This window comes from Panthera uncia, assembly GCF_023721935.1.
Source record: "Panthera uncia isolate 11264 chromosome A3 unlocalized genomic scaffold, Puncia_PCG_1.0 HiC_scaffold_11, whole genome shotgun sequence".
NCBI classification, from domain to species: domain Eukaryota; kingdom Metazoa; phylum Chordata; class Mammalia; order Carnivora; family Felidae; genus Panthera; species Panthera uncia.
In genome coordinates this window covers 74,616,846-74,640,635 of record NW_026057578.1, presented here as the reverse complement: position 1 = coordinate 74,640,635, position 23,790 = coordinate 74,616,846, and the positions used below count along the sequence as shown (strand labels likewise).

The window sequence follows — 23,790 nt, the reverse complement described above, 5'->3', positions numbered from 1 at the left end:
TTTTTCTTTGCTTATAATACGATTTTTGTTTTTTGTCATTAGTTTTTACCAATTAGATTATGATATACCTTGGTGTAGTTTTCTTCATGTTTTTCCTCCACTGGGTTTGTTTGTTGAGCTCTTTGGATTTGTGAGTATATATTTTCATTTAATTTGGGAAAAAACGTCAGTCATTATTTTTTCAAAAATATTTTTGTCCCTCCCTCTCTTTCCCTTGTATTGGAGACTCAAACTACATGCATATTAGGCCACTATAAAGTTGTTTTATAATTCACTAATGGTTCTGTTCTTTTTTGGTGTTTGTTTTAGGCTCTTTCTCTGTTTTATTTTTAATGTTCTGTGTTTTGAGGTACCCTAAAATCATCTTTTGCAAGGCTTAATCTGCTAATACTGTCTACCATCTCAGACATTGTACTTTTCATTTCTTTGATTTGGGTCATTATCTTTCCTGTTTGTTCTATTTAGCATACTCCTGCTTTTCTCTACCTTCTTGGATATCTATAATGTAGTTAAAACTGTTGAAAATTTTTTAAGGAATTCTATCATTTGCCATTTTTGTATTTCTCTGGATTTTCCTCTTTATTATGAATCTTATTTTCCTGTCTCTCTGCATGCCTGGTATAGTTTGATTGGATGCCAGACACTATGCATTCTAACTATTGTGTGCTAGATAATTTTATTTTCTTAAACATTCTTGATTTGTTCTAAGATGTAGTTAAATTACTTGAAAACAGTTTAATTTTGTCATGGTTTGCTTGTAAGCTTTGTAAGGCAGAACCAAAACAGACTTTAGCCTAGATTTAATTTGGTTCTGCTACTGGGGCATTAGTCTTCAGCGTGTATATGTGTGTGTGTATGTATGTATGTACATACATATATATTTTGATAACTTTTATAGGACAAGGTTTTCCACTCTTGCTGGTCAGAAACAGGACTATTCCCAGCCTTGTGTGAGCTCCAAGATTGTTTTGCATGTTCTGTTCTCATGGGTCCTCAGCTTTTGGTGGTTTTCTCACATACGTGCAACTGTCATACTCAGCTGATTACACTGATTCTCTAGGTTTAGTCTCTGTAGATTTCTTTCTTTTCCACGTATTTCTTTCCTCTTTGATACTGTACCTTGTGAATTATAGGTACCTTTGCCTCCCCCGACTTAACCCCTTTATCTCAGATTGGGGGCAATGTTGGACTCCATTTGGTTCTCCATCCTTGCTGTGTAGCCTGAAAAATCTTCAGAGAGTAAGACTGGACAGCTAAAGAGATTTTCTCATTTGTTTCCCTTCTTGCAAGTATGACTGTCTTTTAGTGTCTATTTGATGTCTGAATATCATCGTTTCATGTATTTTTTGTCCAGTTTTTACCTAACGTAGAAAGTAAGTCCTGCCACTGTTACTCCATGTTAGCTAGAGGCAGAAATCCTCTTTCAGTGTCTTAAAAGTTGTATTGTTGCTTTTTTAAAATTTTGCTTTGAGAAATGTGGCACTACTCTTATTCTGTTTCCCATATACTATTTGAAAATTTTTTTTAATGTTTATTTATTTTTGACAGAGAGACGGAGCATGAGTGGGGGAGGGGCAGAGAGAGAGGGAGACACAGAATCCAAAGCAGCTCCAGGCTCTCAGCTGTCAGCACAGAGCCCAACGCGGGGCTCAAACTCACAGACCCTGAGATCATGACCTGAGCCGAAGTTGGATGCTCAACCGACTGAGCCACCCAGGCGCCCCTCCCATATACTATTTGATCTTAGCAGTTGTGGACTTTTTATTGTTAAGGTGTGCATATTAAGATAGCTCTTAGAGTGGATCCTTAGAAGTCATTTCTCACATGTTCAGTTGGCTCTTTTCCTTATGTGAATTGCCAGAAAATATACTTGGACTGTAATTTAAAATATTTTTTTCTGCTGTCTTATTTTCAAGGTCTCCAGTTCTTTGTGTATTGTATTGTCTTTACCTGTTTCCACTTCAGTTGCTTTTTTCTGATGGTTTTTAATTTTTTTCTCATTTGGTGATTTTCTGGCTTTTTGTTTGCCTCTTAAGAAACTTGAAAAAATATTTTATTGGAGTAAAGTATACATAACCTTTGCCAGTTTAACCATTTTATTTTAAGTAATCACTACCCCAGCTTGGGGCTTGAACTCACAACCCTGAGGTCAAGAGTCATGCAGTCTACCAATTGAGCCATTCAGGCACCCACCTCTTAACGAAATTTTTATTTTGCTCTGTTCTTCCTTGAGCACCTATTAATTTATTCCATTCTAGTATTTTATCTTTTTCTGAAGTAAAATTTTTTTCCTTACAATTTCTGTTCTTGGTTTTTGAATTTCTGAATATTAGTACAAATACTTAATGATAATATAATTCAGTATTGTAATTTGTTTATGCCTGTGTTTTTTGTTTGCACAGGTGATTTGTTATCACTTGAAATGTTTTCTTTCATTCTGGTTTTGACTCCTAGCTTGACATTGATGAAACCAATATCTTGGTGAATTTGGTTGTTGACAATAGTTTATAAAATTCCTAGCTTAAGTATAATTTCTTCTGTAGGTGAAGCAAAGTGCAGTTTATTTAGTGGATAATTTTTTAGTAGTGTTGAGGGAGGAGTTGAGTGTTTTTATTTTGTTATATAAGCTCCTCCATTTCTCACTCTTAATTTTTCCTCCCAACATCCATTTTCCAAAGGATGGCTTTACCTGCCTTTTTTATCATCTATTCATATTTCTTTTCCAAGGTGAGCCTCTTGACTTTTGTGTTTATACTAAGCCCCCCTACCCGTAGTCAGTGCTCTGATCTACCGAACTCTTTATTATTATTTTAACACTTAGTCCAATTCCTCTTCTCTCTTCCATGCTTTTTTTTCTGAACCCCCTAGTTCTTTAAGAGGACTTGCTATGGAAGTCCCAGGGTAGAAGCCACTAGAAAGTGGTTTTTATTTTTCTTCCTAGGTAGCTTGAAGTTTATAGTGTGCTCTCTCTGATTTTGCTGGAGACACGGGATTTTTGTGGTTTTAATTTGTTCTTAATATTGATCTATTTGGGGGGATGAGTGGAGAGATTCAGATTTAGGCAACTCTCTGTACCTTGTTCCCTGCAACCTGGAAGTTCTTCTTGAGAACAATTAACATTTTTTATATGCTTTAACTAAAAAAAGCTAATTTTGAACATTTTCTTGAATCAGAAAAATATTGTGACATGTAACATGGCATTTGACCTTTTAAAATGGTTGGATTTTGCACATAAGGGACTTTGGAATTTTATTCTTTCAGATAACAGATCGGTAGAGTAGTTTTACTATTTCTCATGTAAATTTTGAATTCCAGATTGTTCTTACACCAATGTGTGGGATGTCTATAAAGTTAGGTTAAAGTTACTACATAATATCTTCTAGTGCTTTAATGAAATAGTGAATTATTGTTACTTGACCTTTTGAAAAGGTCAGTAGTACATTTTGTTTCATTTTTTTAAAGGACATTTAAATGTAATGAAAGTCAGAACTGTAATATTATCATGAAAGTAAAGGTTATGGGGTACATTTAATTGTGTTCCTCTAGTTTTGAATCTGCTTTGAGGGAGCCTGTGCTAAAATTCTCATGGTGATTATTTTTCGAGAATTTTATTACTCTTTTTCATTTTATATTGTTGGAGTAAAAGATTATATTTCTGTTTGTCTTTTTCTGCTTACCTTTGCTCAGATCATGTGTATTATCCTATTTAAGATATAAAGTTTAAGCTGCTTACCCATTCACTTTCTCAAGAAAGAAACTGAATATGTTTTTCAGAGAACAGTTCTTTCCTAAGAAAGACTCTTGAGTAAAACTTGGTATATTCAAATGTATAGCTTGTGAATATTTAAAATAAATATTAGTGATTTTATTCATTAACGGCACATGAATGTGGGAGAATTAAATATTTTGTTTTATGAAAATATTTCTCTCATGTCTGTATGTTCAGATTATGGAACTAAATATATTTTCATTTTATTAAAATTAGGAAATTGAAAATTACAAAGCTGGTAATGTATCAGATGATCTTATTTTGCATTGTGATTTTTTTTCTTCCATAATCAAAGCAATTGAAGGAATTTCTTCACAGACTTATTTTCTAAGAAATACTTAAATTTCTTTGTTTACATTAACAATTTCTTAGTATTTCTTGTGACATGAGTTGATTCTAAGACTCTTTGTTTTGATTTCCCAGTAATTACAAAGTTTCTGACATTTTTAAGTTATTTTTACTCAAATGCAATATTTTATTCTATACATTTTAACAAATGTAAAGATTTGGATGAAGTTAATACCTTTTAGAAAATAAAGGAAAAACCTTGCTGTTTCTGTGTGATTTTTTTTTTTAAGTTTAGCTTTTTTTTTAACATTAAGCAAAAGATGAAAATTTGAGTGAACCTTTTCAATATTTTCCACAGGGACGAGATTTTCACCTTAGAATAGAGTTGCCTGAAGATTTACAAATGAAGAATGCAAGGTGATGTGGTGTTTTGTTATATACATGCATCTTGGTAGGATGGACAGTCATTTAATCTGGTAAAAGCTGATTCTAGCAATTAGTTTTGCCTAAAGTGCTTATTAGCCAACCAGAAATGTTTCCGGTTTTTTCAAATCAGTGTACATTTGTAAATTATTTTCCCTTGTGCTGAAGTACTTTTCAAAGGTAAAACATTAATTCTCTAATTTTTTTTTTTCATTAAAGTAGTAAATAGCAATTGTGTAATGTACCTCTTGGTACAGACAGCCCTTCAAGGAGTATCAAGAGATGAGACTGGAAAGTAGGCAGCATCTAAAAATCTCATTTCTGTTCTTAAACATCTCTGGGAGTAGAGTGGACAAAGAATCCAGAGACATTGTTAGTAGAATTGACTGGATTTTGTGACTAATTAGAAGTAGGAGATCGAGGGGAAGAGTTGTGAAGGATGCTTTCCAAGTTCTGGCAACACTAAGCTAGAGAAGAGGTTAAAGTGGAGAAGTAAGAGAGCCATCATTTAGAGACGTTGTCAGGTGTGAAGTATCAAGAGGAGATGTTTAGTGTATTGGCGTTGAAATCAAGTGTGAGACATGCAAGTCACAGTAGGCATGGGATTTGGGCCTGTTAGTATGGATACTTTCCAGTTTCTGCAAGTGTGGGGTGAAAAGAGAAAGCCAATGTTTAAAAGACTTGAGAATATACCAACATTTACAGGACTGGTAAATAAAGAGGAACTTGGAAGAAGAGTAAGGACTGACCAGAGAGGTAAGGGGAAAATCTGGACGACAATTATCACTAAAGCTATGAAGAGGCTTAATGAGAAAATGGTTCACTGAGTATTGCAGAGGGATCAGGTTAAATATGAATAGGTTTCGTGTAGTGACAGAAAGCAAATTGTATTGGGTTTGGGAGTGGGTAAGGGAGTAGAAAGAAAACATAAACAGTATAAAGTACATTTGACCCTTGAAGAACCCAGGATTAAGGGGTACCAATCCCTCATGCACTTAAACATTTGCATATAACTTTTGACTCTCCCAAAACTGTTGACCAGAAACCTTATCAATAACATGAACAAGTTGTTTAACACTTGTATACTGTATGTTGTATGTACTATATACTGTATTCTTAAAGCAAACTAGAGAGAATGTATTAAGAAAATCATAAGAGGAAGTGGCGTTTATAGTACCGTATGTATATTTATTGAAATAATCTGTAAGTGGACCTGTGCAGTTCAACCAGTGTTGTTCAAATGTCAATTCTATTTTGAAAAAAAGGAGTGGCTAGAGAAGGGTAATGCAGTCAAAGAAGAGTTGTAATGATCTTGTTTTTTTATGTTGAGATTTACTTGGGCAAGTTAATATATTGAAAAAACTAGCAGGAAATAAAGATATCACAGTAAAGTGATAATGAATTGATGGTCAACTTGGCAAGGGATGGAACGTACATTTGGAGAAGAAGTTTTCTTGTGGGCAGTTGAATGAACTACTTTGTTATTAAGAGAGGAAATAGGGGGGAAATGGAGGTTAGCAGACCAAGAATGGGAGAGAGTCATGATGTCCTGAAGGGGCTATAATTGGGGAAACTCAGAGGGGCTTCCTACTTCAAGGTAGGGAAAAGCACATCTTAGAAGAGTTACTCATCTAAGCAATATCAAGAGCACAGCTGAGGTGAGCCAGTGGATAGGTGAACACTAACTTATTACTACTTATATAATTAAAAGTACCTTTTACATTAATCTTTAATTTGAAGATTATATCATTACATATGCTTTCTCAAATACAAGTTCTGTACATTATGATCAAAACTGTTGGTTTTCTTTAACCTAACTTGGAGAAGAATCTAGTTCAATAGCAAATTTTTCTTTGGATATGGTTAAAAAAAAAAAAAGATTTACTGTTTGCATGTCATTTACTGATTGCAGTTATTTATATTTTGAAATAAAATTAGTCCCGACAGTTTGAAGACAAGACTTTCAACAGTATCAGTGGTAAAAAATTTTATTAACTTGTCAGAATTATATTTATGTCATTCTTTTCTATGTACATGCGTGTTTGTGCTAGCATACAAATAAGTTTTTTCCTTTTAATTCTGAACAATAAAGAAACCATTTTGTTCCATTAAATTTTAGATTATTATGTAGTTGGCAACTGAAAACAATACTTAATGGATACCATCAAATAGTACAACAGGTAAGTCCTTTAAAAAGTTTGTTTTAAACAAGGATAAGAAATTACAAAGTTAACTCTTTTTTAGAGGACTGTTTGCAGAACGTTGTAACAAACTGGTTTAATAGTTGCTGACTTTTGTAGGTTTCATTTCTATTAAATATTTTAAGGATCCATGCATTATAGAAAGTGTTTTCTCAGAATCCTACGTACGTCTCTAGGCAGCATTTGTTCTGAAACTGATTTCCATCCTGGAGACTTGAGGGTCTTCAAATGTATAGCCATCATGCATAGCCATCACTTTTTTGAGAGATTTTTTTGCTGAGACTGAATAGTGGTAGTAAGGAGAAGAAAACCAGGACCCATTTAGGAATTGTAGAGTATCTGTGGCAAAAATGGGATTGTAGTTCTAGATTAGGAACAGGAAAGGTGTGGTGGAAATCACTTAGGATCATACATACGTACTTAATGAGTGTACATGTAAATACAGCATACATGAGGTATGGACAGGATTAATCTTTTTTTTTTTAATTGTCATAACTGGAAGTTTGTATTATGGATTACCTACACCTATTTCACCCTCAGCCCCACTGTAGTTATTCTTGATGTTTAGGTTCTGCCTGAAAATTCTTTTAAAAATTAGAGAAACTTAAAAAAAGTCACTGTTACTAAAGAAACCAAAAATAAATGAAATGCCTCTTGTAGAAAAATAAATGTAAGTAGAACTGCATTTCCTTTGATGCTTTATTCATTTGTAGGTTTTTCCTGATTTCTGCTATTCCTATATTTTTTCTATCTTAAAAGCAGGTTATTATCTATGATAACTGACAATGACAGTCACTCTCACATAAAGCATTACTGAACCACAAAGAAATATAGGAGATAAACTATTTGATTTGTAGAATGTAGGCTGTCATTGCTGGCAGCATAATTACTGCAGTTTTTTAAGGAGATATTTAAATTATTTCTCTGTTTTCTTTACACTACCTCGTCCTCATCCACTGTGACTATTTATATTGTATACTAGAGTTCAAGAAACGAATCTATTGAGATATTTAAATAGCCTGGAAAAAATTGTTAATAGAGACTAAGTATAATATCTATAATTGTTTTTCTCCTCCAGTTCACCACAAGAGTTCCTAGAAAAAGTCCCAATTACTTATTAATCTCTTTTCTGCCCTCCAGTGGGTCATATAGAACCAAGAATTAGTTTTTCTTTGTTTTATTCCAGTATTCCTGTTCTTTCCTTATAGTGTTTTTAACTTTAATAAGTATGGGTTGGGGGATCAGCAGTCTTTTTCTGTGAAGAGTCAGACAGTAAATTTTTCAGGCTTAGGTGGTCCTAAAATCTGTCCCAACTACTTAACTTGTAGGGCCATAGCAGCCATGACCAGAGGTAAACGAATGGGTGTGGCTGCATTTCCGTACAACTTTAGTTCTGGAAACAGGTATTGGGCTGCTTCTAGCCTCTAGGCTCTCTTTCACAGAAACTTGATACTATTTATTGCTCATTACTAGTAAGCTAACAGGGCACATATTGTATAGAAGATGAGAAAGTCAAGGATTCATTTTATAGATTTGCTCACTCAAAGCTATGTTGTTATTCATATGTCTCATGAATTGTTGAAGTATCTTAGATTATTATTTTTCTTGTCTAAAAGAGTGAACAAATTCACAGATGGGCTTTGTTCAGAACTGCGTGGTGGTACTGCAGTGTATCACAAAAAAGTAACAAAAATGCAATATTTTGATTTCAAGAAGAGAAGTGATGTGGGGTTTCATCTAAAAGTTACACTTGAGAATTTGCTTTGCTTTCCTTTATTCTATAGTTATTTTAAGAATCAAAGATTCTAGGAAATAAAATTATAACTCTTAAATATTCAACTTTAGAAGTTATTTCCTTTTTGCCTTTTTGTTACAATGGCTTTATCTTGTTAAAAGATTGCTTTTGAATTAATATGGGTTGTGAAAAAACAAAATTAACAATTGTAGGTAGTTTTAAGGTCAAGGGCAAAAATAAAAATACAGTATTGATCATTAATTCATCACTCTAATTAGATTTTTTAATTGCATAGATTTGCCTGAATTTTATTTTATGTTCTTCTTCACTCCTATAACACCTTTGTCTGTCTTCTTTCTTTTTTCTTTCTTTCCTTTGTTTCCTTTGTTTCCTTTCTTTTCTTTCTTTCTTTCATAATGATGTGGTTTGGCAGATTTGCTAAACTTGACCAGTAGTCAGTGCTGAAGGAACTAAGGTGTGTGGGATTTTAAGTACAATTCAGTGTATCTCACCAAAATAGATTTGAGGGCTTTAAATTACTCTTTGAAATTGGTAGACATAGGAGAGATGGTTATAAGTACTTTAATTGTTACGCTTTTAAGATGTAGATACATTTAATATTTTTTTCGTCCACATGGACCTGTACTTTAGTTCAATTTCAGTATATGGAATATTCATTGTACAAATGAAATTAATTAGAAATGTTTTAATCTAGAGAATGCAGCACTCTCCTGATCTAATGAGCTTTCTGATGGAGTTGAAGATGGTTTTGGTAAGAATTTGTTTTCTGGTGCTGTTACCATATTCTATAAGTCTTGATGTTTTAAAAAATTGCTTTAAAAACTAACATCATTGGAATTTAAAACTTCTCAACTCCCAGTCACTTAATGTTTTATTTTACTGTGTGTGTAAATGTGGGTGATGCTTTTTTTGAATTGCATGAGGAACAGAAATGTGTATAGGAACCAATTTGACTGTGTCATAAAATGGATACATTTGACACTAGTCTTAGGTGGTGAAGAAATAAAATGTACTCCTGGTTTGTCAGAGAATTTAACATCTATGGAGAGATAGTCAGACCTAAAGATATATGTATAAGTTTGTATACAGCTGCAGATTTCTGAAGAACTTCTTAGGCTTATTACATACATATACTTACATATAGTAATTGATTATTCTGTTAATCAATTATGCATAAAATACTTTTTAGTTTATCCTATGGACATTGTATTATTTAAAAAATTGTTATGCAAGTTTTCAACATAAGCAGAAGAGGGAAGACTGCATAGTGAAAACTGCTGGGCCCATGACCTGACATTTTGTCATTTTTCCCCCTACTCTTTAAGGAGAGAGGGACTAGAGTAGTTTTAAGGAAATCCTGGACATTGTATTCATCCCTCCATGAATATATTGGTGTATACTTCTAACAGCTAAGTGTTTTTTTTTTAATGTTGTTAAATATACTATTATAACCCTGACAAAGTTAGTGGTAATTTCTTATAGTTCTCTGTATCTGTATGAGAATAAGGTCCACACATTATATGTGTTGATATGTCTCCTAAGTCTCTTAATTTCTAGCAGCATTTCATCTTTCCCCCACCCTTTTTTTTCTTCATGCCATTTACTTGTTAAATAAACTAGATCATGTGTCCTATAACATTTCTTGCATTCTGGATTTGGTTTATTAGATATTCATGGTGTCTTTTAACGTAGTCTTCTGCCTTTTTTTGTAATTCAGTCTCAACAGAGTTGGGTTCATTTTCTGGTAAGAATACTTTGTGCTGTGTACTTAGATTGCATGAGGGAGGCACATAGTATCTGATAATTCCTCTTTTAGTAAAGTTAAGATTGATCAATAGATTTAGATCCATTGAATATAAAGTTTCATATCAGCCTGTCACCTAATGGTTTTAGCATCCAATGATAATCATTGCAGATGGTGATTTAAAAAATTCTGTCATCTACATTTATTATCTGGAGGTCTGTAGAGAAGAACTTCCCTTCATCAGTTATTTGGTTAATTTGAGGTATAGCTCATACTGGAGAAATAGGTTAAGTGCTTGTTTCTTTTCCCTTTTTTTTTTTTTTTTTAAATCAATTTTTAGAGTAATGAGTTAGTGCCTAGCAACTGTCAAAGGGAACTAATGATTTTTTTGTTTGTTTGTTTTTTTTGTTTAGTAGCATTAAGAACTCATGGACTTTTATATATTGACTTTAGTCCATTGCAATCACTATACCTTTTGATGCTTAAATTGTTACCATTTTTGGTCAGTGTATCCCCCTTCATCTCGGCTTTTTAGTTCTTTTAACACAGCCCAAACTTTGCTTTCTGACACTAGTTGCCCCAGTTTAATTTACTCATCCTTTTGCAGAACTATAATCAGTTACTTCTCTGAAGAGCCATGGTTTCTTTATAGGAGATAGTGTTTGCATGCCACAGATCTAGAAACTGGAGTGTTCATTGCTATTACTGCTAGGCCTTGTCAGTGGACAAAAACTAGGAAAAAATACTGTTTAGAAAGAGAATAATTTATCATGAATTCATATTGATATTTCCAAGTCAAATTTGGCATTACGGCATTTTTACTTTGATATTCATGCTTGTGTTTCTTTTACTCTGAAAATCTTGGTTTCTAATATTAACATAATTATTTTTTGTTATGTTTTACTTGTTATGTTTTACTTATGCTTTCCTTATATCTCTTTATTTATATTTCTCTTACAAAATTATATTACCAATGTATTGGTATTAACAACTGCAAGCAGTTTATTTTTTTGTAGTTCTTTTTGAGTTTTTTATTCTTAGTAGCATTTGCCACGTACTAAGAGCTTAGTTGCCAGTTGTTCTGAGTCCTTTTTTCAATCCTCCTAACAAGCCTCTGAGGTAGGGCTTTGATCAAATGTTTGGGATCAGAATAGATTATAGTCAGTTTCTAAAATTTGACTTATAAATTCATCAACCCTAACTAATAAGAATTATCAAAATTGATTATGAATTTCATCAAAAGCCAAAATATGATAAACTTAAAAAAGATGAGGTGAAGATGTGAAGCATATTTTGGTTTATCCTTGACATTGCAAAAAAAGTCTGTAAGGTTTTTTTTTTTTTTAAATCTTTTTAGCATACTTTAAAAAAATGGTACAAATAAAAGGACTAAGGGACCAAGGTAAAACTATATATACTGTGTCCCATTAAGCTCTTATTACTAAAGCTAACTTTATTAGGTTGTAAGAACAGCTCTATCGGTCATTTAATTTTGAAGAAACTTACTGGTTTAAAATGTTGACATTGATCTCTGATTAACAATATTCTATTTAGTACATTTGTTACCACGTTTCTCAATAAAATGACTTGCTGTATTTTAGCTTTCTAAAGAAATTGACAGATTGGTGATACTATTGCACATTTGTGAACAGTATACCTAAGAAAATAAGAATTGCATTAGTTTATTTGTTGGGCTGTGTTGTCGGTAATAGGATTCCTATAACATAATCACCAATGAAAGTATTGAGGATGATGTTCAAATGAAATGTGTAGTTATTGAACCTTTTCAGGAAATTGGTGTATCTCCACAGTTTCCTAGTAGTAACTAGGCATATAGGGGAGTTCAGTATATATTTAATATGTGAGCATTTACCTGTGTTTTAATAGAACTCTGATGTGGGTAGGTTTTTTTTTTTTTTTTTTTTTTTTTATTCCTCTTTAGGGCTTAGTCACTAAGCAGCTAAGTCCTTAAAATAGGAAATGGTAAAGTTAGAATTTAAAACCTTTGTAAAGCTTGTGCTCTTTCTACCATGTATCTTGCCTCTTCTCCACAAAGAATGCTTTGCTTCTCTGACTTAGACCTTTTTCTTGTTGTGGTTCTGGAATAGGAGTAACTTGTTTGATTCAAGGTAGAAGGTAGAGTTTACAAATGTCATAAACCTAGGATTAAAATACATCTTTAAGTTTATTAGAGCACGCATGAGCTGGGGGAGGAGAAGACAGAGAGAGAGAGACAGGAGAGAGAGAATTCCGAGCAGGCTCTGCGGTGTCAGCCTGGAGCCCTATGCGAGACTCGAACTCAGGAACCAAGAGATCATTACCTGAGCCGAAATCAAGAGTTGAACGCTTAACCGACTGAGCCACCCAGGTGCCCCCCAAATACATTTTTATTATCATCTGAACTTATTTTTACCGTCAATGTATGTGGATAGCAGTATTTAATATTTCTGGATTTAAAAAAAACTTCAAAAGAATTACTGAAGCTGTTTAATATATATGTATAGGAACTACACTGACTTGTTTTCGTAATAACAGGATAATCTTAATAGTAAAAATTTATTTTTATGGACCATCAGGCAACTTACAGATAACGTTAGGTATTTAGTTCATTAAAAAAGCAGCATTCTTCTTGTCTAATTAAATCCAAATTGACATTTTGGGCTTTACAAACCTGCTTTCAAAGTTTTGTTGTTATTGTTTGTTTGTTTTTGCTTGTTTCTATCCTAAAGCAGATTTAGAACTGTGTTAATTTCAGTTAATAGTCCTGATTTTGAAATACTGTTTTTGAAATACTGTTGTGTAAAATCTATTCTTTCTGGTATTGTCTCAATTTAATAGTATTCTATCCTTGTTTAAAAAAGTGTAAGAACTTTATATATGAATAAAACTTAACACCTTTTATTAGGGTTGTAGAAACATGATTTTTATACTTGTTCTCATCTGGTTTTATTATTTATTATATCTGACTTCTTTTTTAATTTATTTTTTTATGATCTCTTGATAATCCAGACCACATGTACATCTGTAATTTGCAAGATACATATATTTTCACTTTCCAAATGAGATATTTGTCTAGGTCAGCACCTCTGAAGTAATTGATAATATTCAGCCCTAGCAATTCTAATGATGTTAGTATTGCTTGCAAAAAAAAAAATCTTAGTATTTTTGAGGGTCCATAAACCATCTTGAAGATATCATGGGTGGGCCTAGCAGGGAAAGGAACTGTGATCTAGCCAGATAGATGAAAAAAACACTTAACCTGGTCTGGAAATAATACAGAATGTTAAGTCAGTGAAAGAAAGTAGCAGGTGAATATTTACTGTAATAAAGGAATTTTGTTTGTAAGGGTGTGATTCAATTCAAGCTTTTCTTAAAGGTACATGTTTCTATCAAAACTTCTATCCACAGGAATAGAAAAATGGTGAAGCCTTGGGTTTTTTTTTTTTTTTTTTTTTTAACTCTTATCTCTGATAAGCATAGTAGTCTAGGAAAAAATTTGATGTTTCAATGGTATAATAATTGATATTTTCACATAACATTCTGTGCAGCCCTTCAACTTTTTCAGGTTTCTTTATAGGAGACTGGGAGTGATTCAACTGGAATTTCTATGAAAGTAATGGACACTTTGGTTAGCCACAAAGGAAATTTTGAAATTGTTTTGTAATCAGGTACTAACAATTCACTGTCTAGCATTCCACAGCAGATTCAAGTTTTTTCTTTTACACAGGAAGTTGCTTTAAAGAAGAAACAGGAGTTGTGTCCACCACCTCCTCCTCCCCAGTTCTACTCAAGCCTTATTGAAGAGATAGGAATTCTTGGTTGGGACAAGTAGGTCTATTTTAAAATACTTCAGAAGTTTTTTTTTTTTTTTTTTTTTAATTTCACATTTCAGTCAATGTATTTGCAGTTTTAGCAATTTATACCCTTTTTAGTCAAAGTATTTGATTATAATTAGGGCAACCTATCATTACTGTGGCTATGAATTAAAGGGATATCATGTTTAACAAACTGATCTACAAGGTAAAATACTAAATATGATTTGAAAAAAAAATAACATTTTTATATACAAAATGTTACCATATTTTTATTGAATATAAATGTGTTACTGTTTTAGTTTTGTTGAGGTATAATTGACAAAGAAGATTATAATATTTTTAATGTGTACAATATCATTTTGATTTATATGCATATTGTAGAAGAATTCCTATAAACTCGTTAACATCTCCATCACCACACATATTTGCTTTTTTTCCTGATATTTTTTGGGCCATTGTTCTTGTGGCTGTTATGGAAGAGAGACTTTTAGGAACTTCTCACTGCCATTGTCCCTGACATCACTCAATATATTTACTGCCATTTTCACTGATAGCTTGCTGTATGTTTTCTGTTTGTCTCACCCATTTTGTGTTTTTCTCTCCCATCTGCTTTCATCTGCCTTTATTTGAGATAATCAAGAATTTTATTAGTTTTTATTCTATTAAATTGTTATACATTCTTTTACTGTTCTTCTAGAATTACCTTAGAAATTACAACATACATATAGCAAAATATACATTGTTACTGTTACCAATTTTCTTATAAATCTCCTTAATGTGTTTTCTCATTTCTTTACATGTTGTGTTATTGTTATCATACATTTTATTCTCTATTTAAAATTGGCAAGCTTTTAAAAAAAAAGTTTTTTTTGAGGGAGTGTGTGCATGAGCTGGGGAGGAAGAGGTGGGGGGGGTGGTAGGGGGAGGAAGGAAGGGAGAGACTTTTAAGCAGGCTCTACTCCCAGCGTGGAGCCTAATGTGGGGCTCTAACTCACAATTGTGAGATCATGACTTGAACTAAAATCAAGAGTCAGATGCTTAACTGACTGAGCCACCCAAGCGTCCCCCCCCCCCCAAATTGGCAAGCTTTATGATTCTATTTAAAGTCAGTATACATATATTTGTGTGTATATATGTGTCCCAGAAACAATGATTTCTCCCAGTGTTCTTCACTCTTTCCTGCATTTCTGTCCTTCTGTCTGGAATCTTTTTCTTCCTGACTCAAGACTTTTTTTAATATTTTTTTGAGATATAATTGACATATAATACTAGTTTCAAGTATACAACATAGTGATTTGATAGATGTATATATCATGAAATGATCACAACAATAAGGCTAGCCAACATCCACCATCACACATACTTACACAATTTTTTTCTTGTGAGGAGAGCTTTCAAGACTTACTTTTGGGGCACCTGGGTGGCTCAGTCAGTTGAGCGTCTCTTAATTTTGTCTTAGGTCATGATCTTAGGGTTCATGAGATGGGGTCCCATGCTATTAATGTGGAGGTTGCCTGGGATTCTCTCTCTCCTCCCTCTGCCCCTACCCCGCTCATGTTCACTCTCTCTCTTTCTCTTTCTCAAAATAAAATAAACATTAAAAAAAATTTAGTCTCTTAGCAACTTCCAAATATATAATACAGTATTAATTATAGTCACTGTGCTTTACATTACATAACTGGAAGTTTGTATCATTTTACCACCTTCACTCATTTCACCTCTGCCTCCGGCAACCACCAGTGCATTCTCTGTATTTGAGTTCTGTTTTTTTCTTTTATTTTGCTTTTTCTTTTTTTAAAGATTCCATGTACAAGTGAGGTCATGTAGTATTTCTTTCCTCTGTCTGACTTGTTTTACTTAGCATAATGCCCTGAAGGTCCATCTGTGGTGTCACAATAGCAGGATGTCCTTTTTTGTGGCCGAATAGTATTTCATTATATATTTGGTGTGTATAATTATACCAAATTTTCTTTCTCCATTCATGATGTTAGTGGATACATAGGTTGTTTCCATGTCATGGCTATGGTAAATATTGCTGCAGTGAACTTGGGGATGCAGCTATCTCTTCAACATTGTGATTTTGTTTTCTTTGGATGTATACCCAGAAATGGAATTGCTGGACCATATGGCAGTTCTATTTTTAATTTTAGAATGTGTACAGATTTATAATTGCTGTATCTTCCTGTGGATTTTCATTTTTATCATTAAATGTTTCTTTTAGTCTCTGGTAATACTTATTCCCCTAATGTCTACTTTGTTAGATATTAATATACGATTTCAATGCTTTATTAAAATTCTTTTTCCCTATTTTCTTACATAGTTGTTTAAAAATACTTTTCTACTAACTCTCATAATATAGATCCACCAGAGTTTGTTTTTAATTTTTTTTTTTCTTATAGTTTTCAGTCATATAGTTAGTCCTGGGTCTTGGCATTCCTAGTACTTTTTTTTTTTTCCTTCTCTTTTTTCCAAATTGTCTGTCTGCTTTCTTCCTTTTTAGAGCAGTTTAGGTTCACAGCAAAATTGAGAAGAAGGTACAGGGGTTCTTCTTGTACTTTTTGCCCCTATGTATGTGTAGACTGCCCTGTTATTCCCCACACCAAGGTGCTACATTTGTGATAATGGATCAGCTTCTATCCACACATTGTTGTCACCCCGAAACCATACTTTACATTGGGGTTTACTCTTAGGCATGTACATCTTATGGTTTTGGACAAATGTTTAATGACCTGTATTTCCTCTGTGCTCCAAGTATCCATCCCTGCCTTCTTATCCCCTAACCTCTAGCAGCCACTGATCTTTTTACTGTCTCCACAGCTTTGGATTTTCCAGAATGCCTATAGTTGGAATCCTACAGTATGTAGCCTTTTCAGATTGGCTTCTTTTAGTTAGTAATATGTGTTTAAATTTCTTCTTAGTCTTTTCATGGCCTGTTAGTTCATTTGTTTTTACCACTGAATATAATTCCATTGTCTGGATATACCAATTTTATTGATCCATTAAGTTAGTAAAGGACATCTTGGTTGCATCCAAGTTTTGGCATTACTAATAAAGCTGCTATAGACATCTGTATGTAGGTTTTCATGGTTTTTTTTTTCTTTTTTCATCTACATTGGTAAATACCTGGACCTGCTACTTTTTTTTCTTAAGTTTTTATTTAAATTCCAGTTAACATACAGTAGTATGTTAGTTATGTTAGTATGTTAATTAGTTTCAGGTGTACAATATAGTGATTTAGTACTTCCATATACCATGGGGTGCTTATCACAATCAGTGCACTCCTTAATCCCACCCACCTCCCCTCTGGTAACCATCAGTTTGTTCTCTATAGTTAAGAGTCTGTTTCTTGGTTTGCTGCCTTTTTTTTAATTTTTAATGTTTTTGCTCAATTTTTTAATTCCACATGAGTGAAATCATATGGAATTGGTCTTTCTCTGTTTCTTCTATTTCACTTAGCTAATACTGTCTAGTTCCATCCAAGTCATTGCAAATGGTAAGATTTTATTCTTTTTTATGGCTGGATAATATTCCATTGTATATATACCACATCTTCCTTAACCATTCATCAGTCAGTAGACACTTGGGCTGTTTCCATAATTTGGCTTATTGGTGACAATGGTGCTATAAACATTGGGGTGCATGTATCCCTTTGAATCAGTATTTTTGTATCCTTTGGGTAAATACCTAGTAGTGTAATTGCTGGGTGTAGGGTAGTTCTATTTTTAACTTTTTGAGGAACCTCCATACTGTTTTCCAGAGTGACTGCACTAGTTTGTCTTCCCACCAACAATGTAAGAGGGCTTCCCTTTCTCCCCCCTCCTCCCCAATACCTGTTGTTTCTTGTGTTGTTGATTGTAGTCATTTTGACGGGGATGAGGCGGTATGCCATTGTGGTTTTGATTTGTATTTTTCCCTGATGATGAGTCATGTTGAGAATCTTTTCATGTGGGCCCAATACTTTTTTTTTTTTAAACAATAAAGAGTAAAGGGTTTTTCTTTATTTTCACAATAGAATGGCTTGAATACTCTGTAACAACAACAAAAATGTAAAACCTGAAATTTCCTGGTCTCTACTCGATGACTACTTTTTCTTAAAAAAAAAAAAAAACACAAAAACAAAAACAAAAACTGGTAAAAGGGGAGAAGTGAAGAAATGAACTTAATTTGCACATATTTTAGTTAATGCACCTTTTCTCACTGACTGTTGCTGGCTGTTCTTCAGTATTTGCCCTTGTTCATTAAGGCTGAGGTGCTATGCCTGATATTTGCTGAGTGTTAGAAATTGTGTATAAAAAAGTTGAGAGGCTCTAGATGAGGATATTTTCTTTGATAAAGTGTTTACTTTTTCATTTGCTAAGAAATAGAGTAGGGGCAGGTTACTGTAATCCTGCTAGAGACTGAACTGGTTCAGGTTGCGTTATATAGTCTTTGTAAGATTCACTGTAGTATGTACTGTTCCCCTCTCTCTCCTAAGCTATAAGTCTTTCGAACTTTCCAGCGGGAGCTAGATGTGTTCATTGGAATTTCTCCCTTGGTAGATCCTAAACTCTTATGTGTGTCTTTTTTTTTTTTTTTCACTCATTTTTGAAAGACAGACAGAATCCAAAGCAGGCTCCAGGCTCTAGGCACAGAGCCCAATGCAGAACTTGGACCCATGAACCACAAGATCATGATCTGAGCCGAAGTCAGTGCTTAACCAACTGAATCACCCAGGCACCCTTTATATGTGTCTTTTCACAATTCCAGTTTACCTCCCAGTTGGAGTCAGTGGTCTGCTTTTGACAATGCTTCATCTACCTCTTGTTTGTTTTGCTTTTAGGGGTAGCCATCCAAGAGTTCCCACTGAGAGCCTGGGGATATTCACTGGGGCTTTTTCCCACTAGTGGGAAATGTTAATTAATTTTTTCTTATATTATGAGAGATCTAATTATTCTCCTTTGGTTTTCATTGGCTTTCTGCTTATTTTTTTCTTTTATCCTCTTATCCCTTGCAGTTTAAGGATTTATCAAAAGTTTTGATGGAAAAATGGCCCGAATATTAGGATAAGATCTCTGGCCCTACCATTCACTAGATTCTGGCCCTTTATGTCTGTTATTTTTATTTCTCTAACCTTAAGAGATGGCCAGAAATGCCGCTAGGTGGTTTCGTTGTTTTATGTTTTAGTGCCACTTAATGGCGGCTATCTGTGCCCTTCACCCCAATCCTACTTCTCTTGCCCTGTGCCCAGAGTTGGCAAAATAGCTGAGGGAAAAATGGCTGCAGTATTGGCTTACCTCTCCGTTGTTTCTCTTACTTCAGGACGTTGGTTCTTCAAGTTTTGTTGCCTTCAAACTTACTTTCCCCTTGCATCAGGCTGGTCTAAGTAGTTCTCAGTGGGAGTGTACTTCTGTGGCAAGCTACTCCATTTTAGCCAGAAATGGATGCTACGTGTAACTTTAAATGTACTGTTGGTGGTTTTAGTGGGGACTGGCTAATGTTTATTCATATGATTAGGCATGATTTGATAAGGTGCCATTCATGAATAAGATTTGAGAAAAGCTAGAACTTTTAAATAAAATTTAGCATAACGATGGAGGGGAGAGACAGAAGACAAGTAATGAATTGAGATGAACTAATAGTAATTTGGCTGAAATCATGGAGGTTTGTCTGGAGGCATTGACACCATGGACCTGATCATTCTTTGGATTTAAGGTGATGGAGAAAAATCATGTTGACTTATTTAAAGATGCTTAAATGTTAAGATCTTGGGTGTTTAGAGGATAGTTAGGAATGTAGGGAGGACTTGGGAAGGGAAGCGCTTTTTTAAGTGGATGTGACCTGTTTGGAGGAACTCCAGTAGTAAGTAGTTCAAGAATTGAGAATGCAAATATGAGATTTTTGAATCATTCTTCCCCCCCCCCCCCCCCCCCCCACCTAACTATTGAATGCCTATAATGTAAGGCAGTGGAGATCTATAGGCAAGACTTGGGATTCCTCAAGGAACTTAAATCTAATGGGAGAGTCAGCATTTAAGTAGATGATCACAGTAGTACTTAATTATAGCTGTGGCAAGTACTACAGAATATAATTATAAGATTTCCTGAATGCCATTAGCAACAAAGGTATATGAGAAATAGTGCAAGTATTAAAATATTTTATGGAATAAATATCTTTTAGGGACAAATAGAAAGTATTTACTTTTACTTTGCATTTTATACATTTTTCTGAAGTGGGAGAAAAAGAAATGTCTATCTTGGATAACAGAGGACGCCAAAAGGAAGGTTATGAATACCTCTATGATAGCACTGCTTACAACATGAATGCTTGTCTCCCCCTGGAACTAAGATTATTATATACAGGAACTTCCACTTTCGAAGTTTCTGTCATATGCTACTTACTGCTAACTATTTTACATAATTCTTAGTTAATTCTCAGAATAAATTTCAAGATACATATTTTTATGCTGAACTTTATATATAAAATGAGCGTATGTAGCCAAGACTGGCTGCATAACAGTCCTCAGGCGTTCTGTGTGAACGATGCTGCCTGGAATTGTGCTGTGGGGGAGCTCTGAGATGGAGCCTTTATTGAAGTTACCTCAAGTACTTGGAGAGATAGTTTTTATTAGTTTCATCCTCAGTGTGTGACTGTCTCATCATGGATAAAATTGGCCATATGCAAAATTAACCCATCCTGAGAGAGAGTTTTGAAATCTGTTGCTTAGATTTGTGAAAGATCAAAGTTTAATTATAGTGACTAGTGTGCATGATTGAATTAGAATATAGCTCCTGTTTCTGAATCATTTGTTTCATAGTCTTTACAAGTGAAGAGAAGTTGTTTGCATGGATTGTCCGAAGCCAAAGAAGATGTTGTCAGTATTTATTCACTCTCTGGAATAAGAAAATCTATCGATATTATTTTGTGATTTGATTCTTAAATTAGGTCTGGTATAGTTGGCACACTGATAGTTCTGAGGGTCCTGAAACCCAGTATTAACACCAAGAGTTGAATTGGGCTGTTCACATACTAGAATTGCTACCTTTTGAGATCCTGGCTGGCCAGATGGCCAGCTTCTTAATGTAAAATATCCCTTAAAATGACGCAGATAGTGATTTGTACAACTAATTGATTTGAATGGATTGTCAGAATCTTAATGATTCCTAGATCATGTCAATATGTCTATATTTTCCCTACACTCTAAGTAATAATCATATAGAGTTTTTAGTGTAATGGTAAAATCTGATAATAAAAGGCAACTATTTTTTTAAGGTAATGAAGACTTTGCTGTGTTTTTAAATTAGATATTTGACATCTAATCAGTTCTGTTGGATCAGACATTATAAAAAAATAGGAAAAATAAATAAATACTTAGAATATGATTGAAATCTTTTTTTCTATATTCACATACCTTTTTTATAGAAATGACATTGAGAATTAGTAACTGACCTTAAGTTTGATTGCTATTGTTATAATTTCTGAATTTGTTTCACCTTCTATAACTACTCACTAAAAACATCTAGGTGTCCAAAGGGTAAAAAGATGATAAGGTAGCTATGGGTGACTTTAGGTGTTACACAGTTCGCAAAGGTGAGTGATGCAGAAGGAGGTTTTGATGGGTTTCTATTCACTTCTGCTTGTGTTGTTTTGTAGAATGGCTCATGAAACTGATAAGAATTAAGTAGAGTCCTTGGGGTTTAGCAAGATTTTCTGTTTGTTATTAAGAATGTCCTGACTGAATACTTTTCATTATAAGTGGGTTGACATAAATTAGGATTTTTATCCTTTTATCCTGGCCTCTTTCAGTCTCAGAAGTGTCTCAATTTGGAAGAAATGCACGTCTTAGTGATAAAATACCTTATGTTTGTTTTAGTAATCACATGGCCCAGGTAGTTCAGAGATTAGATAGTTCCAACTGGGGGAAGTGTGATCTGATGGTTGTTTTTTGTCAACTAGAGTGAGTAGAATTCCAACTATGTAGCCTTTTCAATTTGTCTTGTTAAAGAGCTGAGTTTTATTAAATTTATTGTGCTGTTAAAAGATTGTAGACAGGGGCGCCTGGGTGGCGCAGTAGGTTAAGCGTCCGACTTCAGCCAGGTCACGATCTCGCGGTCCGTGAGTTCGAGCCCCGCGTCAGGCTATGGGCTGATGGCTCGGAGCCTGGAGCCTGTTTCCGATTCTGTGTCTCCCTCTCTCTCTGCCCCTCCCCCGTTCATGCTCTGTCTCTCTCTGTCCCAAAAATAAATAAAAAATGTTGAAAAAAAAAAAATTAAAAAAAAAAAAAAAGATTGTAGACATATATTAAGTTGGATTTTTAATGAAGTACCTTATTTTGGTAATGGACTTAATCCATTGACGGTGATATTTTCTATAATTCTCAGTACATTTCAAAGAACTGTATACCTTATTGGCAGAAATGGAGATACTTGTCTAGTTATTGGAATTCATTTTGTCTTAACAAGGGCTTTAATTCTGGCTTATCAGCTGTGTGAACTTGGGCAAGTAATGTAACCTCTTTGAGCCACATTTTCATAGTTTTTCAAATGAAACTAATGCTTAATAAGGATTAAAAAGAAACACATGTCATTTGATTTCAAATAATGCCTTGTGTAAAGTAGGTATAAAGTTGTTGAGCCACCAGTTCACCTAAAAGTGTCAGACTACATAGGAGTTTTACAGCTCTTAATTAGTATTATGATTTAATTACAACCAGTAATGATAATTTCCATTGCATAATGCATAAGAACATAGATGTTAATAAGTATGATTTTCATTTTAAATTACCTATATATTAGAGTGCTTTTTCCTCGTATATATTCAAATCACTGAATAACTGGAAATTATCTAATAGTGAAAAAATTGGATATTTCTAAATTGGTAAAAAGTTTATAGTATATATTACAATTTAAACAATATATACTCAGTTGTTTAAAACTTGCATATGAATCAATAAATATGAACCAGTCTGATAGCAGCATCTCCATGGTCGTATAATACATACATGCAGAGAAGTTTAAAACTTTCACATTCCTGGGGCACTTGGGTGGCTTAGTGGATTAAGCGTCTGACTCTTGATTTCGGCTCCACATTGGGCTCCTCGCTGGCAGCACGGAGCCTGCTCGGGATTTTCTCTCTCCCCTCTCTCTTTGCTTCCCCCCGGCTATGCATGCATGCTCTCTCTCTCTCTCTCAAACTTGAAAAAAACCCTTTCATATTCCTTAAAAAAAGGTTATTTGGGAAGCAAAAATTTACACGAAGAGGAACAGTGTGACAGTTGTGAGAAAGGCGAAATCCTTTAGGGCTGCAGATGATCTAGGAAGGTTCTTAGAGGAGGTGGATATTGGGATAAGCTTGGAAGGAATATAGAGAGCCTTACAAGGGAGGCAGTGGTAGAAACAAGTTTGTACTGCTGGAAATGTGCCATTCATCTTTGGACTTTGGAGATCAGTTGTTGACTTAAGAGGATTAATATCAGGGCCAGACTGAAAGGTCTTGACTATTAGCCTAAGGACTGTTTATATGCAAGTGATGGGGACTCCTTGACTGTTTTTGAGCAAGAGGTTGATACAATTTAAAAAGTACTTAGGGAGATTAATTTAGCCATGGGAGGACAGGGTAGATTGATGTATATAGAAGATACAAGAAAAAAACACCAATTAGGGAGGTTTTTTGAAGTAGTTAATGCTTAAACTTGAGGGTGGTGGTAAACATGGAATTGATGCTTTATTAAAATATGAAGGTCTGTAACCTGCCTTTTGATGTTATTGCTGCATAAATGCAACTATTTTATATTATTTTAATTTTGTTTGTTTGAGAGC

At 34.0% G+C, this 23,790-nt stretch overlaps 1 protein-coding gene across 4 annotated transcripts in view; it reads left to right on the top strand.

Annotated features, from left to right (window-relative positions):
* The window catches only part of FANCL (FA complementation group L), an 85,102-nt gene that overhangs the window by 7,028 nt on the left and 54,284 nt on the right, over positions 1-23,790 (top strand). For 3 of the 4 annotated variants that reach the window (XM_049651515.1, XM_049651516.1, XM_049651517.1), the window contains 4 exons: positions 4,416-4,474; positions 6,600-6,660; positions 9,132-9,188; positions 13,909-14,009. In XM_049651515.1, the coding sequence (XP_049507472.1) occupies positions 4,416-4,474; positions 6,600-6,660; positions 9,132-9,188; positions 13,909-14,009 (278 nt within the window). Of the gene's footprint in view, positions 1-4,415; positions 4,475-5,185; positions 5,237-6,599; positions 6,661-9,131; positions 9,189-13,908; positions 14,010-23,790 lie in introns of all 4 variants that reach the window. The other variant, XM_049651518.1, reaches the window with a different exon arrangement.